General features: G+C 42.1%; 1 protein-coding gene across 1 annotated transcript in view; it reads left to right on the forward strand.

Moving 5' to 3' along the window:
- LOC136884138 (uncharacterized) overlaps positions 1 to 23,413 on the forward strand; it is a 60,711-nt gene that overhangs the window by 11,249 nt on the left and 26,049 nt on the right. Inside the window, exon 3 of the mRNA XM_067156178.2 lies at positions 20,452 to 20,622. Coding sequence (XP_067012279.2) covers positions 20,452 to 20,622 — 171 coding nt within the window. The remainder of the gene's footprint in view (positions 1 to 20,451; positions 20,623 to 23,413) is intronic.

Genomic DNA, 23,413 nt, shown 5'->3' on the forward strand with positions numbered 1-23,413 from the left:
AAATCAGTCAGAAGAAGTAAACGCTGAAAAGAACAGCATATACGAGCCAACTATTGGGTATTTCAAGGAAAAGTATCTGAAACATCTAGAAATAATATAACTTCTAATAGGATCGCCGGGCTGAGTGGCTCAGACGGTTGAGGCGCTGGCCTTCTAATCCCAACGTGGCAGGTTCGATCCTGGCTCAGTTCGGTGATATTTGCGATATATACGTCAGCCTCGTGTCGGTAGATTTTATTGGCACGTAAAAGAACTCCTCCGGGATTAAATTCCGGCACCTTGGGACGTAAAACCAATAACATTAATAAATTATTCCAATAGAATCTCGCAGTGTTATTCCTAAATTCTCTGAATCGTTTCGGAAGAAGTTCGGATTATCTCAATCTTTAAAAGACGCAATTGTCACACTGGTCCTGAAGAAATCGTGCCAAATTTTAGTCTATCACATACATGACTTCAATAAATTTTGTTACACGATCCATTGCAAACAAATATTTTGAGAGTATACCGAGTCCGATGGGACTATAAATGAAATGAAATGGCGTATGGCTTCTAGTGCCGGGAGTGTCCGGGTACAAGTTCGGTTCGCCAGATACAGGTCTTCTTTTGATTTGACGCCCGTAGACGACCTGAGCGTCGTGGTGAGGATAAAATGATGACGAAGACGACACATACACCCAGCCACCGTGCCAGCGAAATTAAAATTCCCGACCCTGTCGGGAATCGGACCCGGGACCCCTGTGACCAGAGGCCAGCCCGCTAACCATTTAGCCTCAGTCCGGTGGTATTTGAAGGTGCTCAAATACGTCAGCCCCGTGTCGGTAGATTTACTGGCACGTAAAAGAACTCCTGCGGGACTAAATTCCGGCACCTCGGCGTCTCCGAAAACCGTAAAAGAGTAGTTAGTGGGACGTAAAACAAATAACATTATTATTATTAACCATTTAGCCATGGAGCCGGACGGGACTATAATAACGGATGGTCAGACAATGTTACCTAGCAACCGTGCAGGCTATGTCTTACGGTTGGCGGTCGTATGAAATTAGCAACCGTTGATGGATGGCCATGACCGGGAGACACATTTACGATCATTTGATTTTCGCAGAGAGAGAGAGAGAGAGAGAGAGAGAGAGAGAGTGTGTGTAACGTCTTAGGTGAATAATCCTGTATGTTCACACTAAGAACATCTACTGTATCATTCCGTTCACATTTCATGATCATGAAAGTCTATCCTTGTACCACAAGAGACTGAAAGTTAGAAACTTCATTTTGTTCCGTATTGAACTGGGATTACAGTAAAATGAAAGTGTTAAAGGTCCACCTTTTCAATACAATGAATGTTTATTGATGTGAGTATATACCACATAACGTTTAAAGAAAATTGGTACTAGTATCGACGCTCATCGCGCGTCATCATCAGCCAACGAATCAATTGAGCAAAATACAACTTATCAAATAGCAATATATAACACATGATAGTACCTGCAAGACAAATGTTAAACTATGACTAGTTAAAATCAGTGGCGGCTGGTGGTTTAAAAGTTCAGTGGTGCACAGTTTTTACTAATGATATAATATGATTACATGCTAATTTTCAAATCTAGATACATCAACAATACCTTTTTATTATTAAAAATAAAACAAACATTTTATATTTCTATTTTCAGGAATATTACTATAACGCATTAACATTTTTTCATTTAAAAACTCTTTTACCATACTGAAATGAAACACTTTGAGGTAGCCTAATTCCGGTATTGAAAAAAATATCCTTTTGTAACGTATCTGGTTTCGAAATTAAACGTCACGTGGGCCTTCCCATTCGTTTCACCTCGGATTGTTCCTCAGCAGTCCGTTGCGGAAACGGCCCAGACATTAAAGACTGCACCGAATTCATGATCTGGCAAAATACCACTAACTGATAAAAACGCACAATAATAAAAACACACATGCTGACACGAATGTTTACACAATGAAATCAATAATCTACTTAGCTTGTACGCACATAACAAAGCTCACGACTATATTGAAAGAAATGGCGGTTTTTATTATTAAATTTAGAGACATTAGTTATATATCCAGCCACGGCCGACTTGATGCGTCGCTCTAGCCAGGACGAATAGCTCCAACTAGCTCCTTACCGAGCGCAGCAAGGGATCCAACCGGCCGTGATCCAACAGATGAACTTCCATCTGGTGTCGCTAGATGACACTCCTGTTCTATAACAGAATCTCACATTGAGCAGCAACGGTCTCTAGCGACTTCGCTAGTAGTTGGTTACGTAGGAGCACGGCCGATTTGATGCTTCGCTCTATATAGGTAGCTCCTAAGCGCAGCGAGGGATCCAGTCGGCCGTGGTAGGAGGAGCCAGGTTGATAAACCTCCATTTAAGCAATGTATAAGAAGCCACGCCTATCTTTTCCTCTCTCCGCGCACCCCACTAGCAGCCTAAAAGCACACTTCTAGCAGCCCCGCGCACCCCTCGAGCAGCCCAAGTTTCATCCTATCTCAGGTTGACTTCTCGCTGCAAACTTTTCGACTCCTGCAATGAACATCTAAGAGTAGCGGCTTGTTAAGTACCCTGTAGTCAATATTTGCTCTTTCAAGCTCTTGAAAGGTTTGTCTTGCTGAATAAAAATACAGTAGTTGAGTAATCCAAATGATAAAAGTTTACCTAAAATAAACATAAAAATTTAATGGGGGTAGCGCAAACCTGCAACCTTATGGAGAAACCGCCCCTGGTTAAAATATAAAACACATGACAGCAAATACAAGGATTAATGTTAAAACTTAAATTGTAGCAAGTTAAAACATTGAAAGCAAATCAGAGAAGGTAACACAATTGTTAAGGTATGATACACGAGAAAATAGTCCAGCTCGAGGTTTGTAGAACGTAAGGTGTATCTATATATAACACTTGAATGCACCTGCGAAGGCAAATTTTAAATGTAAAGTTAAAATGATCAGGGTATGGTGCGTATGACCATCTAAAACACATGACAGCACCTATAACCAGTTGAAATGATGCGGTGCGTCTGACCGTAAAACTGTGCCATCACGCTGCTCAAGGTGAGTTCGCCTCTTTTCTCTTATCTTTCTTTTGGCTATGTACATTTATATCACGCCTAATTTGGCTTTCAGTCTTTTCGTTAGGTCTCCACGTTTCCATACTGAACTGGGAATCGTGAGGTTGATTCAAATTATGATCTTCACACGACCACATTGTTGGCTTCGAAACCACCTGAATTAAGCCTGTTCATTACCGCAACTTAAGAGAACAAGGTTTATTCTTCCCACTGATAACATATGTTACTTTATGATCTATGAACCTCAAGCTGGGCCCGGCAAATAACATCTTGCCGCACCTGAGACAAATAGGAGGCTTTTAGGTGGTGAGCGGATTCGTTTATCTCGGTACCCTGATACCAGCAATGGGGGCTGCTCGGATGAGATCAAGAGACGCCTTGCAATGGAATGGCACGCAATGTGACGGCGGAGATCTGGAAAGACAGAACCTTTACTAACAACACCAAACTCAGACTGGTAAATGCTCTGGTTTTCGCCATCGCGGCGTACGCAGCTGAAACCAAGACAATTCCATAAATCTGACAGGAAGAAGACTGAAGCGCTGGAAGTGGAAATGTGGGTGTACTGCCGAGTTCTAAGAGTATCCTCGACCGAGTACCGGACGAACGCTTCTATCCTTGGAGAGCTCAAGATCAAGGACAGCTCATGAAGATTATCAGTTAGTCACTACTGATCTGCATTTAGGGCAGTCGCCCAGGTGGCAGATTCCCTATCTGTTGTTTTCCTAGTCTTTTCTTAAATGATTGCAAAGAAATTGGAAATTTATTGAACATCTCCCTTGGTTAAGTTATTCCAATCCCTAACTCCCCTTCGTATAAACGAATATTTGCCCAATTTGTCCTCTTGAATGCCAACTTTATCTTCATATTGTGATCTTTCCTACTCTCAAAGACACCACTCAAACGTATTCGCCTACTGATGTCCTCCCACGCCATCTCTCCCCTGACAGCTCGGAACATACCACTTATTCGAGCAGCTCTTCTCCTTTCTCCCAAGTCTTCCCAGCAACATTGCAACATTTTTTGTCGGAAATCGCCCAGAACAAATCGAGCTGCTTTGTCATGGATGTAGATATTGAAAAGTTGATAAGAGCGGTTTGTGAAAGAACACCTCTGTGAAAAATGAAACATAAACGCTATCATTCACGAGATATTGTTCATCTGACATTAACCTACCAACGCACACAAGTTTAGTCCTCCAAACACTAGGGTCTGTCTTGTATCGTTCAGTGTTCATGTCAACGTTTGTGTCTAAAAAAGAACATTAGCAGCACGCATTGCTTTTCTTATTTAATCAAAAGAAAAAGGCTCTGGAAAGTCATCGTTTGCTGGTAGAAATATAATATGGTGAACACGCTCCATCGATTAGAACAGAGCGTGCTTTATGTCTGGTGGGACCAGAGCGGTATTAAGTATTAGGAACTCTTGAATCCCGGCAAAACCGTTAATGCACAACGCTATCGCCAACGCATTGATCGAAAGACGACCGGAATGGACCAGAAGATATAGCAAAGTGATTTTGTTACACAACAATGCACCGTCTCACATAGCAAAACCAGTGAAACACACCTTGAAATCTCTTGGATGGGACGTCCTTCCTCACCCGCCGTACTGCCCCGACCTATCACCTCTTCGCATCAATGGGGCACGCGCTCGCAGAGTAGCACTTCAGCAATTTCGAGGAAGTTGGAAAATGGCTCGACGAATGGTTTGCCGCAAAAGACAAGCGGTTTTTCTCGCATGATATTCATAACCTGAAAAATTGGCGTAGTGTGTAGATACCGAAGGCCAGTATTTTGAATAAACAAAAAGTGAATTTCACTTGTAAATTACGTATTTTTTTACCACAAAAACCGGCAAAAACTTATGCATACACCTGGTATATGAGAGGACGTGGAAGAATTTGAGATGAAAATCAAGAGAGAGAGAGAGAGAGAGAGAGAGAGAGAGAGAGAGAGAAATTAAGTAAAAGCGATAAAATACATTTTGCATCAAATTGGACGTGATAAGGTGTAGCAAAACTGCGCACTCCCGTACAACAGTCTGGGAAAGGAAATGTTGAACTAGACGTCGTGTTTTGTAGAGAAATAGCTACCGTGGACGAGTACAACGCAGGAAGCCTGCCATTAGTTCGACAAACATAGGCCTACGTATTTAAGAGATTGACGTTCGCGAAGGAGCATGTTTCAATTGGTCGAGGGATGGAGTCATAATGTCCGACGAGACAAAAACAAATCTTTTTGATTCGGATGGAAGCTGCAGAGTTTGGAGAAAGCCTACCGTAAAAAAGTTACTACCCCAACAGTGAAACATGGAGGTACGGTAGTTCCATTATGTTATGGACTTCTGTATGTCTCTCAAGGAGTGGGAAATTTGACGGGAAGGATGGACTGCGTATGACATACTGACGAAAAACTTTATGGACTTTCACGGTGGGCCTAATTACATGTTTCAGCATGATAATGTCCGACTCGTTGGCTGAACGGTCAGCGTACTGGCCTTCGATTCAGAGGGTCCCGGGTTGGATTCCCGGCCGGGTCGGGGATTTTAACCTTAATTGGTCGATTCCAATGGCACGGGGGCTGGGTGTACGTGTCGTCCTCATCATCACTTCATCCTCATCACGACGCGCAGGCCGCCCACGGACGTCAAACAGAAAGATCTGCATCTGGCGATCCGAACCCGTCCTGGGATATCCCGGCACCAAAAGCCATACGGCATTTCATTTTTTCAGCATGATAATGACCCCAAACATACTTCGGAACTTGTAAAAAATACACAATAAACTAAATAAATATTCAGAGACATAGTCTTTCTTTTTTTTTTTTGCAAGTTGCTTTACGTCGCACCGACACAGATAGGTCTTACGGCGATCACGGGGTAGGAAACCGGCCGCGGCCTTAATTAAGGTACAGCCCCAGCATTTGTCTGGCGTGAAAATGGGAAACAACGAGAAACCATCTCCAAAGCTGCCGGCAGTGGGGTTCGAACCCACTATCTCCCGGATGTAAGCTCACAGATGCGTGCCCCTAACCAAATACAGTAGAGACAATACGCGACACTCAGCGAGATATCGAGGGACAGCTATTAGAGCTCTCTCTAACGGATTGACCCGAGAACTACTGATTCAATCATAAGAACATGTGTATTATCCGCGCACTTTTTAGTGATAGATTTTTGTACTCGTTGGAGAAGTAAGAAGGGTTCCGTCAATACTGCCAACTGAATGGAAATGAAATCTTAATTGAATCGATAATATGATCGATCGATATGAATTTTATAAACCTTTATTATTTTAAGCAAACAACTGTGTCACACACACAATATTTAATACTATATAACATTTCCCGTTGCGAAACTTGTTCCTAGCATGAATTCTATGGTTTGGCTTTGCTGTGTAAACAACAACAGTACGAGTACTTAAAGTGTACGCCAGATGGCGCACAGCGATGATAAGCGATTCTTAGTTTGTGTTTCAAAGGTTGCCAATACGAATCTCGAAGATAACCAAAGTCGACCGCTTCAGCACTAGGGTGTAAATCTATCACTAAAAAGTGCGCGGATAATACTTGTGTGTGAAGTTTTTGGTGTTATTTATGCGTTTTCAGTGAGTTGACATAATTAAATAGTAGCGCGTGTCATTCCTTGATATCTCCTCTCAACATGAGGGGAAAAGTATGTGCTGTGTTTGGCTGCAGTAGCTATGAATTAGAGAAGAATGCGCGGTCTTTCTTCCGTTTCCCTCGTGACAGGAAAATGTAAGTAATATTGTGTTTGTATATATGTTCTTCCAGTGACAAAGAGATTTTTATGAACTGACCTGCTCGACCCATATTTTAACTGGCTTAAAATACAATACGCGATTTTTTTTTTTTTTTTTTTTGCTAGGGGCTTTACGTCGCACCGACACAGATAGGTCTTATGGCGACGATGGGATAGGAAAGGTCTAGGAGTTGGAAGGAAGCGGCCGTGGCCTTAATTAAGGTACAGCCCCAGCATTTGCCTGGTGTGAAAATGGGAAACCACGGAAAACCATCTTCAGGGCTGCCGATAGTGGGACTCGAACCTACTATCTCCCGGATGCAAGCTCACAGCCGCGCGCCTCTACGCGCACGGCCAACTCGCCCGGTATACGCGAATTTTATTGTATAGTGCACAGTTAACCTTCAATACCGATGTGTTGTTGTAGGTGTGATCTGTGGGTTTTGAAATGTCACAGAAGTGATTTGGATAAAGTGTACAAGAAAGGACACCCCTGTGAAAAATGAAACATAAACGCTATCATTCTCGAGATATTGTTCATCTGTTCAGTTCATTTCCAGGCCAGCGACTTCCGAAATCCTCGACTATACAGCCAAGGGTATGTTATATTTTTACTCTAATTACTCTAATTCCTCAAAGCATCACTATCAACAACATTTTCATACTTTTCTTTCTCTTATCCCTCTTCTCAGATTAAAGTCTGGATTTTATAGATTTTCTTTCTGTTAATAGGCTTCATGTTAAGAGAAAAATTGTCCAGCTTTTAAATGTGAATTCATTGCATCATGTGTGTAACGAATGTGCCGATATTTTTATTGGCAAGTGTCTTAATGTGATGCTACAATGTTTTTTAAATGAGAAAAAAGACAAATCTAACCGTAAAATTCCAGGCAGGAATGCTAAAGCAAAAAAAAAAAAAAAAAAATGCATAAATGAAAGATCAAGCCATTTCACAACAGTCGATTTCACATCTTTTTTATATGTCCAATTTCAGTCTTTAAATAATAACCTTTTAAATAATTCTTCATTCCTTTATCCAGAATTGCTTTAGCAACTTCGAAGTTAATATCTCAATAATACTTTCTTTCTAGACGTAATTTATTTATCCATTTTCGTAGATGCATTTCCATTGATATTTGAATTTAGCGCGAATTTTCAGGTCGCGTCACTAGGAGTGCCACTTGCGAATTGTCTCCCATTTTAACAAGGCTAAAGTGTCGCGTATTGTCTCTACTGTATTTGCCCTAACCGCACGGCCAACTCGCCCGGTCGGAGACATAGTAGAACGAACAGATTTGTTGCATCTATTTTCTAAGAAGACTCGAAAGTTGAATTTTAGATTGTAAGCAAAACATACAGTACCATTCGCTGTAAAACTGTTCACCTTGAGCGTATTGTCCTTGTCTGTGTCTCTCCCTGTGTTGGGGGCTGTAGAATAACACCCATGGTATTCCATGCCTGTCGTAAGAGGTGACTAAAAGAGGACCCAGGAGGTCTGAACTTTGGAGCGTGAGTTGGCTACTAAGGGGCGCTTACCTGAGTTCTGGCATTGCTTCAACAGGCTCCTCAGTTTCATCTATCCTATCCGACCTCCCTTCCTCAACTCTTGTTTTTTTTTTTCGACCACGACGGTATTGGACATGACAAAAGAGTGACTGAATGGGTGGCTCTGTTTCTAGAATATAGAACTCAGAGAATTAGAGTAGGTGAAGCTTTATCTGTCCCTGTAAAAATTAAGAGGGGAATTTCTCAAGGCAGTATTATTGGACCTTTATGTTTTCTTATATATATATATCAATGATATGTGTAAAGAAGTGGAATCAGAGATAAGGCTTTTCGCAGATGATGTTATTCTGTACAGAGTAATAAATAAGTTACAAGATTGTGAGCAACTGCAAAATGACCTCGATAATGTTGTGAGATGGACAGTAGCCAATGGTATGATGATAAACGGGGATAAAAGTCAGGTTGTGAGTTTCACAAATAGGAAAAGTCCTCTCAGTTTTAATTACTGCGTTGATGGGGTGAAAGTTCCCTTTGGGGATTGTACCGGGCGGTACACCTCCACGCCGCTAATTCAAACATTGCGCCAATTGAAACTTCTCTACTGGAGAAACTTGGAACTTTAACTACTGAACTAATTCCACGGTTTCTCGGAAGATGTCACCCCTGTAAATTTTGTAATTTTGAAGTGTTCTGAACTGTGTCTATTTCGAACTGTGTTTGTTTCGCCCTGTATCAAGAAGTGTGGGCATTCTTTAACAGATGTCTCTACCCAAAACTATGGTAACACACTCTGGTGCAATGGAATGAACTTTCTTGAAGAAATAGTGTATTCCTAAGTTTTATTTTTACTAAATTTTGTTCTGTGGTTTGTGGGTTGGCATTATAAATCCTTTCTTTCCGCCCGTTTTGAAAGCAACCAATCGGGAATTTATGTAATTAATTTTCCACCAATAAGGTGCTTCTTCCTCATCTTGTGTATTAGTTTTTGCTGCTATCCAATAAAAGCGAAAGGGTGTGTCTACTCATTCGTGAAAGGTCTCGAATGTTCCACAAGGGTAATAAACTGCTGATTTTTTGTCTCGGTGCCACTTCAGTAACATCTCTTTTTGTGTGTGAATATGTAGCAGGGGGCGGGAAGCGCCTCTTTCTTCAAGCAGCAGTTCTTCTACAAGGTAATGGCCTGTTAACATCTTCATTTTTTGCTAGCTCAGCAGTTTAACTCTCGGGGAGGGTTCGAAACTTTTAGTATGTAACCTACCTTTTTAAAATGTAAATTCTTTTCTGTCCATGTAAAATCTATAAATTCCTGTAAAGCGGGGATAGAGACTGCTTCACCCTCTCGAACTCCCCTTCATTTTTGGAAAAGGAGGTGATTACGTTTTCATAACCGTTCTTCTCTTCTTTGATATAGTAAAGTTTTCTCATACGTGTCACCTCCCTATCTTGGAATTAGCCCCTGTATGATCGGCCTAGCGCCACATAAGTTTTAGACAAAAACTTTGTGTAGGAGTGCAAGTTATCGCCTCCATTCAATTTTTTATTTTGGGCCATTTACTTAACCTGTTTTGTTTTCCTTCCTGCGAAGGCCCAGTAGATTGGGTATTAGATACCCCTGTTTCACTGTATGTGTGCCTTGAGGGCAGTTAATGTAAGGTCAGTTTATGGCCTCTTAAATAGGCTTGAAGACTTTGAGAGCGCATCTGCTCTTTGTGTGTGAAACGTGCCTCTAGGAGGCTTAACATGGTAATTGGGAGCAAGTGCTCCTTGGCATGATTGGGGTTTTCTGCCCCTTTGTGTGAACCGGGTACTTTGGTAAAGTTGGTCTCATAGCTCAAGGATTGTAATTGTGGGGCTAGAAGCCCAGGGCTTGTATTACCCCCTAAACACTTATATTTTCTTTGTACCTGATTTTGGCTTGTTGTTGACTTGTTAAGTTTTCAAATTCTATGTCACCACTGTTAAGTTTTGAAAAATATAACCTTTGTTAAAGTTTTAAATTAACTTTCATTTTGTAGTTGATACCTATTCCAGCCCGCACCTTCTTTCACCTCTAACTACCACGGATAATCTCCGTAACAGGGATCATTGTAAATACCTAGGTATAAATATCAGGAAAGATCTTCATTGGGGTAAACACATAAATATGATTGTAAATAAAGGGTACAGATCTCTGCACATGGTTATGCGAGTATTTAGGGGTTGTAGTAAGGATGTAAAGGAGAGAGCATATTTGTCTCTGGTGAGACCTCAACTTGGGTATGGTTCCAGTGTATGGGACCGTTACCAGGATTACTTGATTCAGGAACTGGAAAAAATCCAAAGAAAAGCAGCTCGATTTGTTCTGGGCGATTTCCGACAAAAGAGTAGCGTTATAAAAATGTTGCAAAGTTTGGGCTGGGAAGACTTGGTAGAAAGGAGACGAGCTGCTCGACTAAGTGGTATGTTCCGAGCTGTCAGTGGAGAGATGGCGTGGGAGGACATCAGTAAACGAAGAAGTTTGGATGGTGTCTTTAAAAGTAGGAAAGATCACAATATGAAGATAAAGTTGGAATTCAAGAGGACAAATTGGGGCAAATATTCGTTTATAGGAAGGGGAGTTAGGGATTGGAATAACTTACCAAGGGAGATGTTCAATAAACTTCCAATTTCTTTGCAATCATTTAAGAAAAGGCTAGGAAAACAACAGATAGGGAATCTGCCACCTGGGCGACTGCCCTAAATGCAGATCAGTAGTGATTGATTTGATTGATTGATTGATTGATTGATTGATTAGAGTACTCGAGGCCTAGGAAGTCTTTCATTTTCACGCCCTTCGTGGCCCTTGTCTTTCTTTGGCCGATATCTTTATTTTTCGAAGTGTCGGATCCCTTCCAATTTTTCCCTCTGATTAGTGTTTTATAGAGGATGGTTGCCTAGTTGTACTTCCTCTTAAACAATACTCACAGCCAGTTGTTCCGAATTTTAATGTAAGGTTTTGTAGTGTATTGGAATCTAAATATCAACTAATATAGTGAATGAAATCAACATAAAATCCAATGAATGTCATGGTCGTTGGAAAAAATGCATGCAAAAAAGGAGGAGGTTGCTGTTGTACCCCTTTGTCTTCGTTAAAGCCAACATGTAAGATCGGCGTGCTTTCGCAACAGACAGTGCTCGAGCTGGAAATAAATTACTGCTGGTATGCTAGCATACATAGCTGTTTAGACAAAATGGTTCAGGTATTTTTATTTTTAGGAGCATTGTTTCATTCTCCCTCTTTTCAACCACTTCCATCGCACAGGACAATTAACAGTCTCTGAAAAAGTCGTTGAGTGCATGGCATCTACAGGTAAGTCTCTCTCTGGCACAAACTACCTCGCTTGGTTTGCATGTTCTTGAAAAACAACACATGCTCGAATAAACCGAGTGAGATGGTTTAACACAAGCGCAGATGTGCTGAGAGAGATAAAATACCTCAACCATCTTGTCTGAACATGTCATTCTTTGGATTTTGAAGGTATTACATTTCACTTAGTTGAAAATGCCAATTATTTATTTAGTCAAAAGGAAGACCTCTCGGATATTGTGGTTAAGCCGTCCAACCCTGTTCAGTTTTGATTGAAATAGATTAATACTTCTAATAATTATCACGGCTGTTGTATACCTACACAATGAGACAAGAACATAATGTTAATGTATTTTTTATTTGCTGCACATTCTACGTTACATTCACAACCTACACAATGAGACAAGAACATAATGTTAATGTATTTTTTATTTGCTGCACATTCTACATTATATTCACATTTCCGGACATATATTCATGTTTTTGTATGCTACACATTGTAAATTACCTTCATATTTAATGATGCACATAACACCCAGAGCTCCATCTGCGATGAGCTGGTGTAATTCAGGGAGTCCCAACCACCCACCCCCCCGGCAGGGGGCCCCAACCACGCCCCCAACTCAGCGTGGCGATCAACCACAAGAAGAGATTCACCAACTAGTCGAGACATGCGACGCGCAGCTCTGGAACGAGGCAATGAATTACCTCTCGAAGGAAGAGAGAATTCATGTAGTACAATATTGTACGCCATGATACCTCCCCTCAGTCAAGAGAACATTGCTGGCTCGTGTCAGAACTCGGATCGGTCTTCAGGTCAGACTCACCTTAACAGTTGCTAAGGAAAGCTCTGCACCTGAGTTCTCGGCTTGTTGATGAATCTCATTATCGCCTCCGCTGGGGACATTATTGGATATGCATCTTATATCTAGTGGGGGCGGACCGTACAGGGAACGAGGCTCCACCTGACAGCATTATTCATAATATGTGTATTTCTGGTACATCTCATCGAGTAGCATAACAGTGTCGGTAGTTCAAGAGTGAGGATAATCCTTGAGTTCCCAAAAATCTTAGTTTAGGTCGTAGATAAGAAGTTTCAATTGTAGATAAATGCTGAACTCGCTACACTATACGCGTCAACATGACATAGTTCGTGGTTTGTTTTAGTGTTGACTCGTGGGACAAAACACCAGAGTGCGATGCCTAATTATTTAAACCTATGTCGATTATTTAGTGGAAAGGAAGACCTCTTGCATAATTATATTATGGTTAAGCAGTCCAAGCCTGTCCAGTTTTTATTGAAGGATATTATTACCTCTAATAATGATCACGATATTGTTGAATTGTTCCTAAGATACAGTTGAAATCTCGATCGCAATACTGTTTGGAAAATATACTCCATTTCAAACATGTTCAATGATTACTTAGTTTAAGATTCTACTTTGAATTTGTAGCAGTGTTAATGTGAAGGCTAAAAGCCTGAGAGTGAAACAGTTTGAATCTGATGGTTCATATGACAAAGAGTGATAGGATGTGAAATATTCGTGGGAATGGGTGCTCATTTGTGCTTCCTGAACTCAGTTTTGTTTTCAAGTGACTGTGACAGGTGGTGCACTGTCTGCCGCTTCCGCCTTCCCGGGTCCGATTTCCCGCCAGTTCAGGGATTTTGTTTCCTGGAACTGAACATTGATTCGAGTTCCACTTAGCCTACGTTATCACAATTGAATCGGCCGATGAAGAGCGGAACTAAGTTGTTTTTCCCCCCTCAATTTTCAGGAGAAACAAAATATTGAATTGTGAATAAAATATTGTGCTGAACAAATTAATTTTCTTTCTTTTTTTTTTTTTTGCTATTTTGTTTAACGTCGCACCGACGCAGATATGTCTTATGGCGACGATGGGATAGGAAAGGTCTAGGAAGTGGACGGAAGCGGCCGTGGCCTTAATTAAGGTACAGCCCCGGCATTTGCCTGGTGTGAAAATGGGAAACCACGAAAAACCATTTAATTTTCTTACCGGTCTATCGTGATTATTACGCACTTAAGAGAACCGATGTATTTAATGACGGATTACAGAAATAATTCTTTTTGAAACGATAACACAGTTCCTTTCTCCTGTCTATGTCGGGATTGAACACATTTACTCGTGAAAAACATTTATTTTTCCTTTGCCGTAAAATGATTATTTATTGATCATATAAGTAAAAATTAACATGAAGTAAACTATTATTTTATTACATAATAATCACCCGAATTGAAAAGAAATTAGGCTACACTATAGGAAAAAATCTAAATAACTTACTCTTTGAGTATTTTTCAAAGAAAAGTCTTGTTTCAAAACATGTTCAGATCACTTCACACTACAAAACTACTGATCTGCATTTAGGGCAATCGCCCAGTCGTCCTTCAACCGATTAAAAAACCAAGGTATGGTACCGAAATTTCCTAAGACCTTAAACAGGGTTTACAAAGAAGGGAAAGTGAAGATAAACAAAAATAAATCGAAGATATTAGGAAATTAATTAAATAGGCCTACATTCAAGGAGAAGATGCACAGCTCTTTTCTTGTCATTGCCAGCCTTAATTGCCACTTTACGGTGGAGAAAGGAAACTATGTCACAGACATCCCCTCATGATGATGAAAGTTGATATGAGTTTCCTTGCCTAGAATACGACGCGCACACAGTTCCTTTCGACGCGGGACGATGAGTCTTGGTCAAATTAATAATAATTTGTGAAAACACGAGAAAGTTCTTTCTCAACCGACCGATTCAAATGAGGAGATAATTGAAGGCAAGTTGGCGATTGCGGTTTAGAAAATCAAGAATAAGGGCCGAGAGGGTTCGTCACACTGAGTATTTTTTAAAAATCTCATATATAGAGCTGCATATCTCAGGACCTAAACATTGTCCTTTTTATTTAAGGAGAGATAAACTCATCTAAGGCAAGCTTTTACTGACTTTAAAGATATTCGATATCGGGGATAAATCGTATCCGGTCATGCACAAAATATATGATCGGAATAATAAACCCCTGATTTAACACCCATCACTTTTGTACATTAGCCAGAGTCCTCGGATTTTACGCCTAGTAGACCATTCTGAAATTTGGAAAAGTCTTCTAATCAGGTTGACGCCGCGATCTTTAGGACCGGCAGGGATACGACACCTATAGAGCTATCATGTCTATGAACCTGCGTATCGTCGGTATTTGTAGGGAGGTGAGTAGTCTTAGTAGATTCGTGAACCGTGGGGAGTTGGTCATAATGAATATAACCCTATCTTGCACGACCTGTAGTGCTATATGTCTTGGGGATATATACCCAGGCTTCGCAGCCGAACAGTAGGGGCAGACCTAATGCAGGCTAGGTACAGGCTCTCGCAGATGCTTGTCTCTGAAGAGAGAGAGAGTACAAAGCGGACGTAGGGACTTTCGCTCGATGGGGATCAAATACAAAATAATCACTTACTCGATTATTCATTTGAATGAATGAGGCAATCGAACAGAGATTATTTTCCCATCCGATTACTTTTTCGATTATTCATTCGAATGGAGTTTCGAATAGTGAATATTTTTTCCAGTCGATTATTTTTTGATTAACTATCCGAAACTCCATTCGAATCGATGAGGCAATCAAATAGTGAATTTTTTCCATTCGATTATTTTTTCGATTATTCATTCGAATGAATGAGGCAATTGAATAGTGAATGCTTTCGAAATAATAGAATGAAAAGTGATGATATTAAGGCAGTTAATTCACTCATTTACTTTCAACATTTGGGGATAGGCTACGTTTGGAAAAATGTGTACCTATTTCTATTTTTCATAAGAGTTCATCTATTCGCTTATTTCAATCGATAATCCATCCAACACACAAAACGAAAATTTGGTTAATGACGCATCCGAATATTCTATGCGATTGAACTGAATGATATTTGAAACTCATTCGATTATTTAAATAATCGGATGGAGGTTATTCGATTATTAAAAGTATTCGATTATCGATTATCCTATCACTAGTCTGGGAAATAATAGTCTCTCCATAAAAGTTTTCTATCCAGGGTTGCCATGAACTGACCATGCGTCACCTCGTAAATTGCAGGCCTTTGGGATGAGCAGTGTCTTCTGGTACGCCCATCAGGATTGTTGCGCCATGAGGTTTGAGGTTTGTTTCTTCTCGTTTCTTGCTCGTTCGGCGTGTCTCTGTGGTGGTTTGTAGTATGATGTGAATAATCATGTGTGTTAGGAGTAACACAAATATCTAGTTCCAGAGCTAGAGAAATCACTCAAAGTTAAAATCCCAACCTAGCCGGGAAACGAACCCAGGGCCCTCTGAATCGAAAGCCACCAAGCCACGGACTTGACAACTTCTTTCTATTAATAAAAAGCAGAGTCCAAAAAAAGGCAAGTAATCTGTTGATTTTACCACTTCAGGAAGGAGTTATTTCCATCCAATTTTGTGATAAAATAAAATAAAACAAAAACCTAATCCCATGGCGTTATATCACTGATAGGCTTTGGCCTACCAAGGTTGTAACTCTCTTAAAACAGCAATCACCACCACCGATAACAATGATAGTGCGTGTATCCTAGCTGTTGCTTGTGTAATTATAGCGTAAGCGACGGTCTTAGCGCTGCAGTTGTCAAGACGCGCACACTTAGGTGGACACGGTTTATGAAGAGAACGCCGCGAGTGAGTCAGCTTTGTATTACTTGTAGGCTAAGTACTGTGGCGGCCTTTTTGTCACGAATCGATACATGCATTCTGGTCGGATAATATTGTAGTTGGTCTTGCTCTAAATAATTACCTAGACGATATTCAACAGTTTAGTTTCATTAAAAAATTCCATTTTATTGATGCATATCTTGATACTAGATATTTTTTGTAAAGATCGGTGTATTGATTCTTTTTCCAAGGTCTCGTGAATAAGTGTGTACCTGCTATTGTACTTAAATAAACATATTTTTTGTTTCAGGCGGAATTTAATAAATTCAGCACTAAGCGCCTAGAAATTCATGTTTCTTACAAAGAGTAAGAATTTTAATTCCTATACTTCGTTCGAGGTAGAGATGAATGAGCTATGATATTTCAGAATATCTGTGAACGGCGTATCTATGATTTAGTCACAGGAAGCACGAGCATATGATTATTGTCACGATCACTCTTTGGTCGCGGGCGGCCAGTATGGAAATGCTTCTGGTTGATCTGATGACAATGTCGGATAGTACACTGACTGACAGAGCAAATGCAACACCAAGAAGGAGTGGTCAGAACTTTATGCCAATTGCAGGGTAGACTGACGTCACTGAGGTATGCTCATGATGTGAAATGCGCCGCTGTGCTGCGCACGTAGCGAACGATAAATGGGACACGGCGTTGGCGAATGGCCCACTTCGTACCGTGATTTCTCAGCCGACAGTCATTGTAGAACGTGTTGTCGTGTGCCACAGGACACGTGTATAGCTAAGAATGCCAGGTCGCCGTCAACGGAGGCATTTCCAGCAGACAGACGACTTTACGAGGGGTATGGTGATCGGGCTGAGAAGGGCAGGTTGGTCGCTTCGTCAAATCGCAGCCGATACCCATAGGGATGTCCACGGTGCAGCGCCTGTGGCGAAGATGTTTGGCGCAGGGAGATGTGGCACGTGCGAGGGGTCCAGGCGCAGCCCGAGTGACGTCAGCACGCGAGGATCGGCGCATCCGCCGCCAAGCGGTGGCAGCCCCGCACGCCACGTCAACCGCCATTCTTCAGCATGTGCAAGACACCCTGGCTGTTCCAATATCGACCAGAACAATTTCCCGTCGATTGGTTGAAGGAGGCCTGCACTCCCGGCGTCCGCTCAGAAGACTACCATTGACTCCACAGCATAGACGTGCACGCCTGGCATGGTGCCGGGCTAGAGCGACTTGGATGAGGGAATGGCGGAACGTCGTGTTCTCCGATGAGTCACGCTTCTGTTCTGTCAGTGATAGTCACCGCAGACGAGTGTGGCGTCGGCGTGGAGAAAAGTCAAATCCGGCAGTAACTGTGGAGCGCCCTACCGCTACACAACGCGGCATCATGGTTTGGGGCGCTATTGCGTATGATTCCACGTCATCTCTAGTGCGTATTCAAGGCACGTTAAATGCCCACCGCTACGTGCAGCATGTGCTGCGGCCGGTGGCACTCCCGTACCTTCAGGGGCTGCCCAATGCTCTGTTTCAGCAGGATAATGCCCGCCCACACACTGCTCGCATCTCCCAACAGGCTCTACGAGGTGTACAGATGCTTCCGTGGCCAGCGTACTCTCCGGATCTCTCACCAATCGAACACGTGTGGGATCTCATTGGACGCCGTTTGCAAACTCTGCCCCAGCCTCGTACGGACGACCAACTGTGGCAAATGGTTGACAGAGAATGGAGAACCATCCCTCAGGACACCATCCGCACTCTTCTTGACTCTGTACCTCGACGTGTTTCTGCGTGCATCGCCGCTCGCGGTGGTCCTACATCCTACTGAGTCGATGCCGTGCGCATTGTGTAACCTGCATATCGGTTTGAAATAAACATCAATTATTCGTCCGTGCCGTCTCTGTTTTTTCCCCAACTTTCATCCCTTTCGAACCACTCCTTCTTGGTATTGCATTTGCTCTGTCAGTCAGTGTATATTTCGGAAGATTCAGGACATTAGAAGTGAGAAAAATAATATTCACCCTTATCATTTTAAAGTACAAATAATGATTACCCGTCTCGCATCTCCGGGAAACCAATTATTTACAGTAGGTACTTAATGTAGGTTTAAAAATAAAATGACTAATTTTTACCTAATATCACACAAGTACAACATACAACAGGAGCTGGTACTCAACCTGGGGGTTCATTACAATAAGAACCTTAACCTTAGTTATATACCTACATTACAATACTTAAGTGCAATCAGGATTGAAGAAAATGGAACTGAAAAACTGAGGCATATTATACCGTATTCATAGGTTCTTCACTAGCAACAAATAAGAAATTTATGAACGTAATACAAAGATTCCTCCCATATACAGGGTTATTCATCTAGCTCAAATAACTCGTGAAAGGTTAAAGATATTGAAATTTTGTTTTCACTTTTATTAATGATACTGAACTGTTTCATGGCGTTAATATTTTCTGAGGTCATGGTACTAACTTTTCATTTTTAAACGGTAGCACACTATTTTTTTACACACACCCTTAAATCTACAAACATTACAAAATCAACACCGTGATTATTTTGAAAATCGGACAAGTACCTCTCGAAAAAAATTATGTATTCAAGCGTACTTAATTTGCCAGCTGAGGACACCATCTCTAGTTCTAGCGCCTCTGACACTCAGGAACCGTCATCAACAAACGTGCATAATCGTCGTAGCAGGACATTTAGCCACACCCTCACTCTTCTTGAGCTTTTCAGAACTATGGATTCTCACTTTTCCCGAGCTCAGTGTATAGTGAACAGAATTACAGGCTCACTGATATAATTGAACGCTCACAGCGCTATTGCGTGCCCAGTTTATAATCCGGTCTAATCCTACTTCGTAAAGAGAAGGTAAGTTGGCTAATATTATTATGAAATGCCAGGCCTATTTGAGATACAGTACTTTGGCCACATATTGGGGAGGACTGGAGCCGTGGAAAAGCTGATCGTAGAGGGAAAAGTGCAAGGTGAAGTGACCAGATGAGGGAGTACAGTAGGTTGCGAGGTCTCTACATCAAGCGACGCATCTAGCGCTGAATAGAAGAGTGTGCTGCAAACTCTGCAACCATACATGACATGCCACCACACCCTGTGATGAAGTACATGGACAGGAGAGAGATGACATATCACTTTACGACTCTATCATGTAATTTTTTTGTTAGTAGCTTTACGTCGCACCGACACAGACAGGTCTTATGGCAACGATGGGATAGGAAAGGGCTAGGAGTGGGAAGGAAGCGGCCGTGGCCTTAATTAAGGTATAGCCCCAGCATTTGCCTGGTGTGAAAATCAGTTATTATTCACTTTCTCTTTATCTCATAACTTTTTCATCATTATCAATCTTAATTAATTGTATTATTGTTATTCCTTACCTGACTTACTCATCTGATCTCATAAATTGTAATTGCTTTCCACGATATTTTGAATTAATGCTGTAAAAGTCAAAAATTGCATGTGGTTAAGTGTAAGAGGGGGCCAAGAGCCCTAACTTCGCCACTCAATAAAGGCACAAATAAATGTGCGTTACGTCTCACCTACACAGGTAGGTCTTACAGCAACGATGGGATAGGAAAGGCCTAGCAATGGGAAGGAAGTAGCCGTGGTCTTAATTAAGGTACAGTCCCAGTATTTGAATGCTGTGAACCATGGAAAACCATCTTCAGAACTGCCGAGAGCGACAGCGGGGTTCGAACCCACTACCTCTTGAAGCAAGCTGAAAGCTACGCGACCTTAACCACACGGTCACTTGTTCGGTCCTTGAACCTTTCATGTCCTCTTTTTGTGAGGGGAGGCTATATGTTTTTGACCGAAAGAGTTGGCGGTGCGGTTAGGGTCGTGCAGTTGTGAGCTTGCCTTCGGGAGACGGTGGGTTCGAACCCCCAATGTCGGCAGCCTTGAAGATGCTTATCCGTGGTTTCCCCTTTCCACACCAGGCAAATGCTGGGGTTGTTAAAGCCACGGCCGCTTCCTTCTCACTGGTGCCCCTTTTCCTATCCCATCATCGCCATAAGACGTACCTGTGTCGGTGCGATATAAAACATTAAAAAACATGTTTCTGAAACTTTCAGTGGTGTCGCGAGGCGGTCTGTGTAACGAAACAGTGCAGTGCTCCGGCCTAGGAGAGCGAGGGCTGTGTTTGGAGCAGCGCTGTTCGTGCGCGCGAGGGTGGCAGTGGAACACCACCAGCGAGGACTGTGTTCCTTCCATCAACTCGTCGGCTACCACCTTCACCAAATCAAGTGAGTCTTCAAACCAGCATTCTATAGCATTTCAGGTCTAAGTAGCAGCACGGCCGACTTGATCTGTGGCGCTAGTTAGCTCCTAAAGAGCGTAGCGCAGATCTAGTCCAACCTTTGTCTTTTGTTTTCACGCCCTTCGTGGTTCTTTGAAGAATCGGAACTTTTCCTTTTTTCTTTTGATTTGTGTTAATAGAGATTGGTTACCGAGTTGCATTTCCTCTTAAAACAGTAATCACCACCACCACCACCACCACCACCACCACCACCACCACCACCACCACCACCACCACCACCACCACCACCACCACCATCAGCCATAGAGAAGTGAAATGGTTCCTGTGTATGGGACCCTCACCAGGATTGTTTGATTCGATAACTGGGAAAAAAAAATTAAAAGGAAAGTAGCACGAGTTGTTCTGAGTGATTTCCGACAAAGGAGTAAATGAAATGGCTTATGGCTTTTAGTGCCGAGAGTGTCCGAGGAAAAAGTTCGGCTCGCCAGGTGCAGATATTTTGATTTGACTCCCGTAGGCGACCTGCGCATCGTGATGAGGATGAAATGACGATGAAGACAACACACACACCCAGCCCCCGTGTCAGCGAAATTAACCAATGACGGTTAAAATTCTCGACTGTACCTGAAATCGAACCCGGGACCCCTGTGACCAAAGGCCAGCACGCTAACCCTTTAGCCATGGAGCCGGACGAAAAAGGAGTAGCGTTACGAAAATGTTGGAAACTTTGGGTTGGGAAGACTTGGGAGTAAGGAGACGAGATACTCGGCTATGTGGTATGTTTCGAGGTGTCAGTAGAGAGTTGGAGTGGAGTGACATAAGTAGATGAATAGGCTTGAGTGGAACTTTTCAAAGCGGGAAAGATCATGAAGATAAAGTTGTATTTCAAGAGAGTTCATTGGAGCAAATATTAATTTACAAGACCAGGAGTTAGGGATTGGAATAAATTATCAATGGAAATGTTTGAAAAATTTTCAAGTTCTTTTAAAATGTTCAAGAAATGCTCGGTAATCAATTGATTGGGAATCTGTCACCTGGAAGACAGCCCTAAATGCAGATTGTCTGATTGGTTGAACATTGCGTCAGCGACTTTTGCTAACAATAGCGGTTGCTTTTAGCACTTTCTCGCCTTCTGCTTCCTGCGTGGAAACCAAAGCCATCATTCTAGCACCACGCGTGATGTTTTGAGACCTACTCTCCTTGGAGCCTTAGGCTCCTATTACACTAGGCCGCCAGGCGGCTCCACCGGCTGCGCCACTGGTGACTCAGTTGGCGACACGTGCAGGGCAGCCGGTGGCGCCGCCAATAACTCGTTGTTCGGTCCTACGATAGTTCGGTACTTCTCGCAGGCAGAGAAATCTGGTCTTTGTTTTTCTCGCACTGTCCTCTGCGCATTGTTTTATTTACGCGAATAGTGAACTGCAGATTGTCACAGTGGAAATGAGAGTGAGAGTGTAGACAAGACAAAGGGGAAAAGCAAGAAGCAGGAAGAAGAAGAAGCCCTGAAAGAGTGCCAGAAGTTATTGGACAACAAAGTGAATACAGAAGATTTCATTTGTGCTGTTGAACAACAACCCGCCATTTGGGACGCCAGTTCTGAAGCTTATAGTAATAAGCAAGTAAAACTGAATGCTTGGAATGAAATCAATCGTACATTCCCACCTGATTTCGAGCAGCAGTCCTTGGCTTAAGTAATGTCGCTAAACAGAAAGTTTCTTTATACATCAAGCTCTAACTGAAACTGTGTCATTCTTGTGAAGGCTTTTCTCCATCTGTCTCAACTACAGAAATAAAATTTGTTATGTATGATTCTGTCAAACCGAGTGGTGGCGCGACTGGCTGCGCCACCTGGCTGTCCAGTGTAATAAGCTCGATATGACACAATGCCCCGCCACGACTCACCGCCACCCGTGGCTGCCAATGCGGTCGCGGGGCACGGCAACCAGACAGCAGCCAGTTTGTGGCGACGCCACCGGCTGCCCTAATCTAATAAGCTCCATAACAATCAATGCCCAATGACGAGCAGCGCCACCTGGCGGCCTAGTGTAATAGGAGCCTAAATACGTAGGTAAGTGCCTTACGCATTACGCTGTTATATTTCCGCTCTCAGCGATAATCTATACCCCCACTCTCTTTTTACTGAAAATATTCAACTTCTATCAACAGAGGCCAACAGGTTCCATTACTATTTTGTTGCCGTTTCCAGTGTTCTGCAGTTAAGGTCTAGATTTTACCATGGCAAAGTCTCGCATCGGAAGTTCGTTCCGTATGGCTACCAGATAGTCTCAATCATAAAAATATAAGTATGGATTTTACATGAAAAAACAACCTGTTTTAGCTCTCCTGACAAACTGACGTTTACACTTTCCTCACAACGGGTGAATTCTTAGCCTCCTTTAACGAGCAGCCATCGTCAGAAATGTATAACAACAACAATATATATTTACGAATAACAAAAACTATAATACGTTTGACTCAACAAGAAGTTAAAAATAACTGTTAATATCAATCAATCAATCAATCAATCAATCAATCAATCAATCAATCAATCAATCAATCAATCAATCAATCAGCTGCATTTAGGGCTGTACCCCAGGTGGCAGTGGTGGTGGTGCTGATTGTTGTTTTAAGAGGAAGTACAACTAGGCAACCATTCTCTATATAACACTAATCAGAGCAAAAAAAATGGAAGGGATTCGACACTTCGAAAAATGAAGATATCGGCTAAAGAAAGACAAGGGACACGAAGGGCGTGAAAATGAAAGACTCCCTAGGCC

This window comes from Anabrus simplex, chromosome 12, assembly GCF_040414725.1.
Source record: "Anabrus simplex isolate iqAnaSimp1 chromosome 12, ASM4041472v1, whole genome shotgun sequence".
In the NCBI taxonomy this organism is placed as follows: domain Eukaryota; kingdom Metazoa; phylum Arthropoda; class Insecta; order Orthoptera; family Tettigoniidae; genus Anabrus; species Anabrus simplex.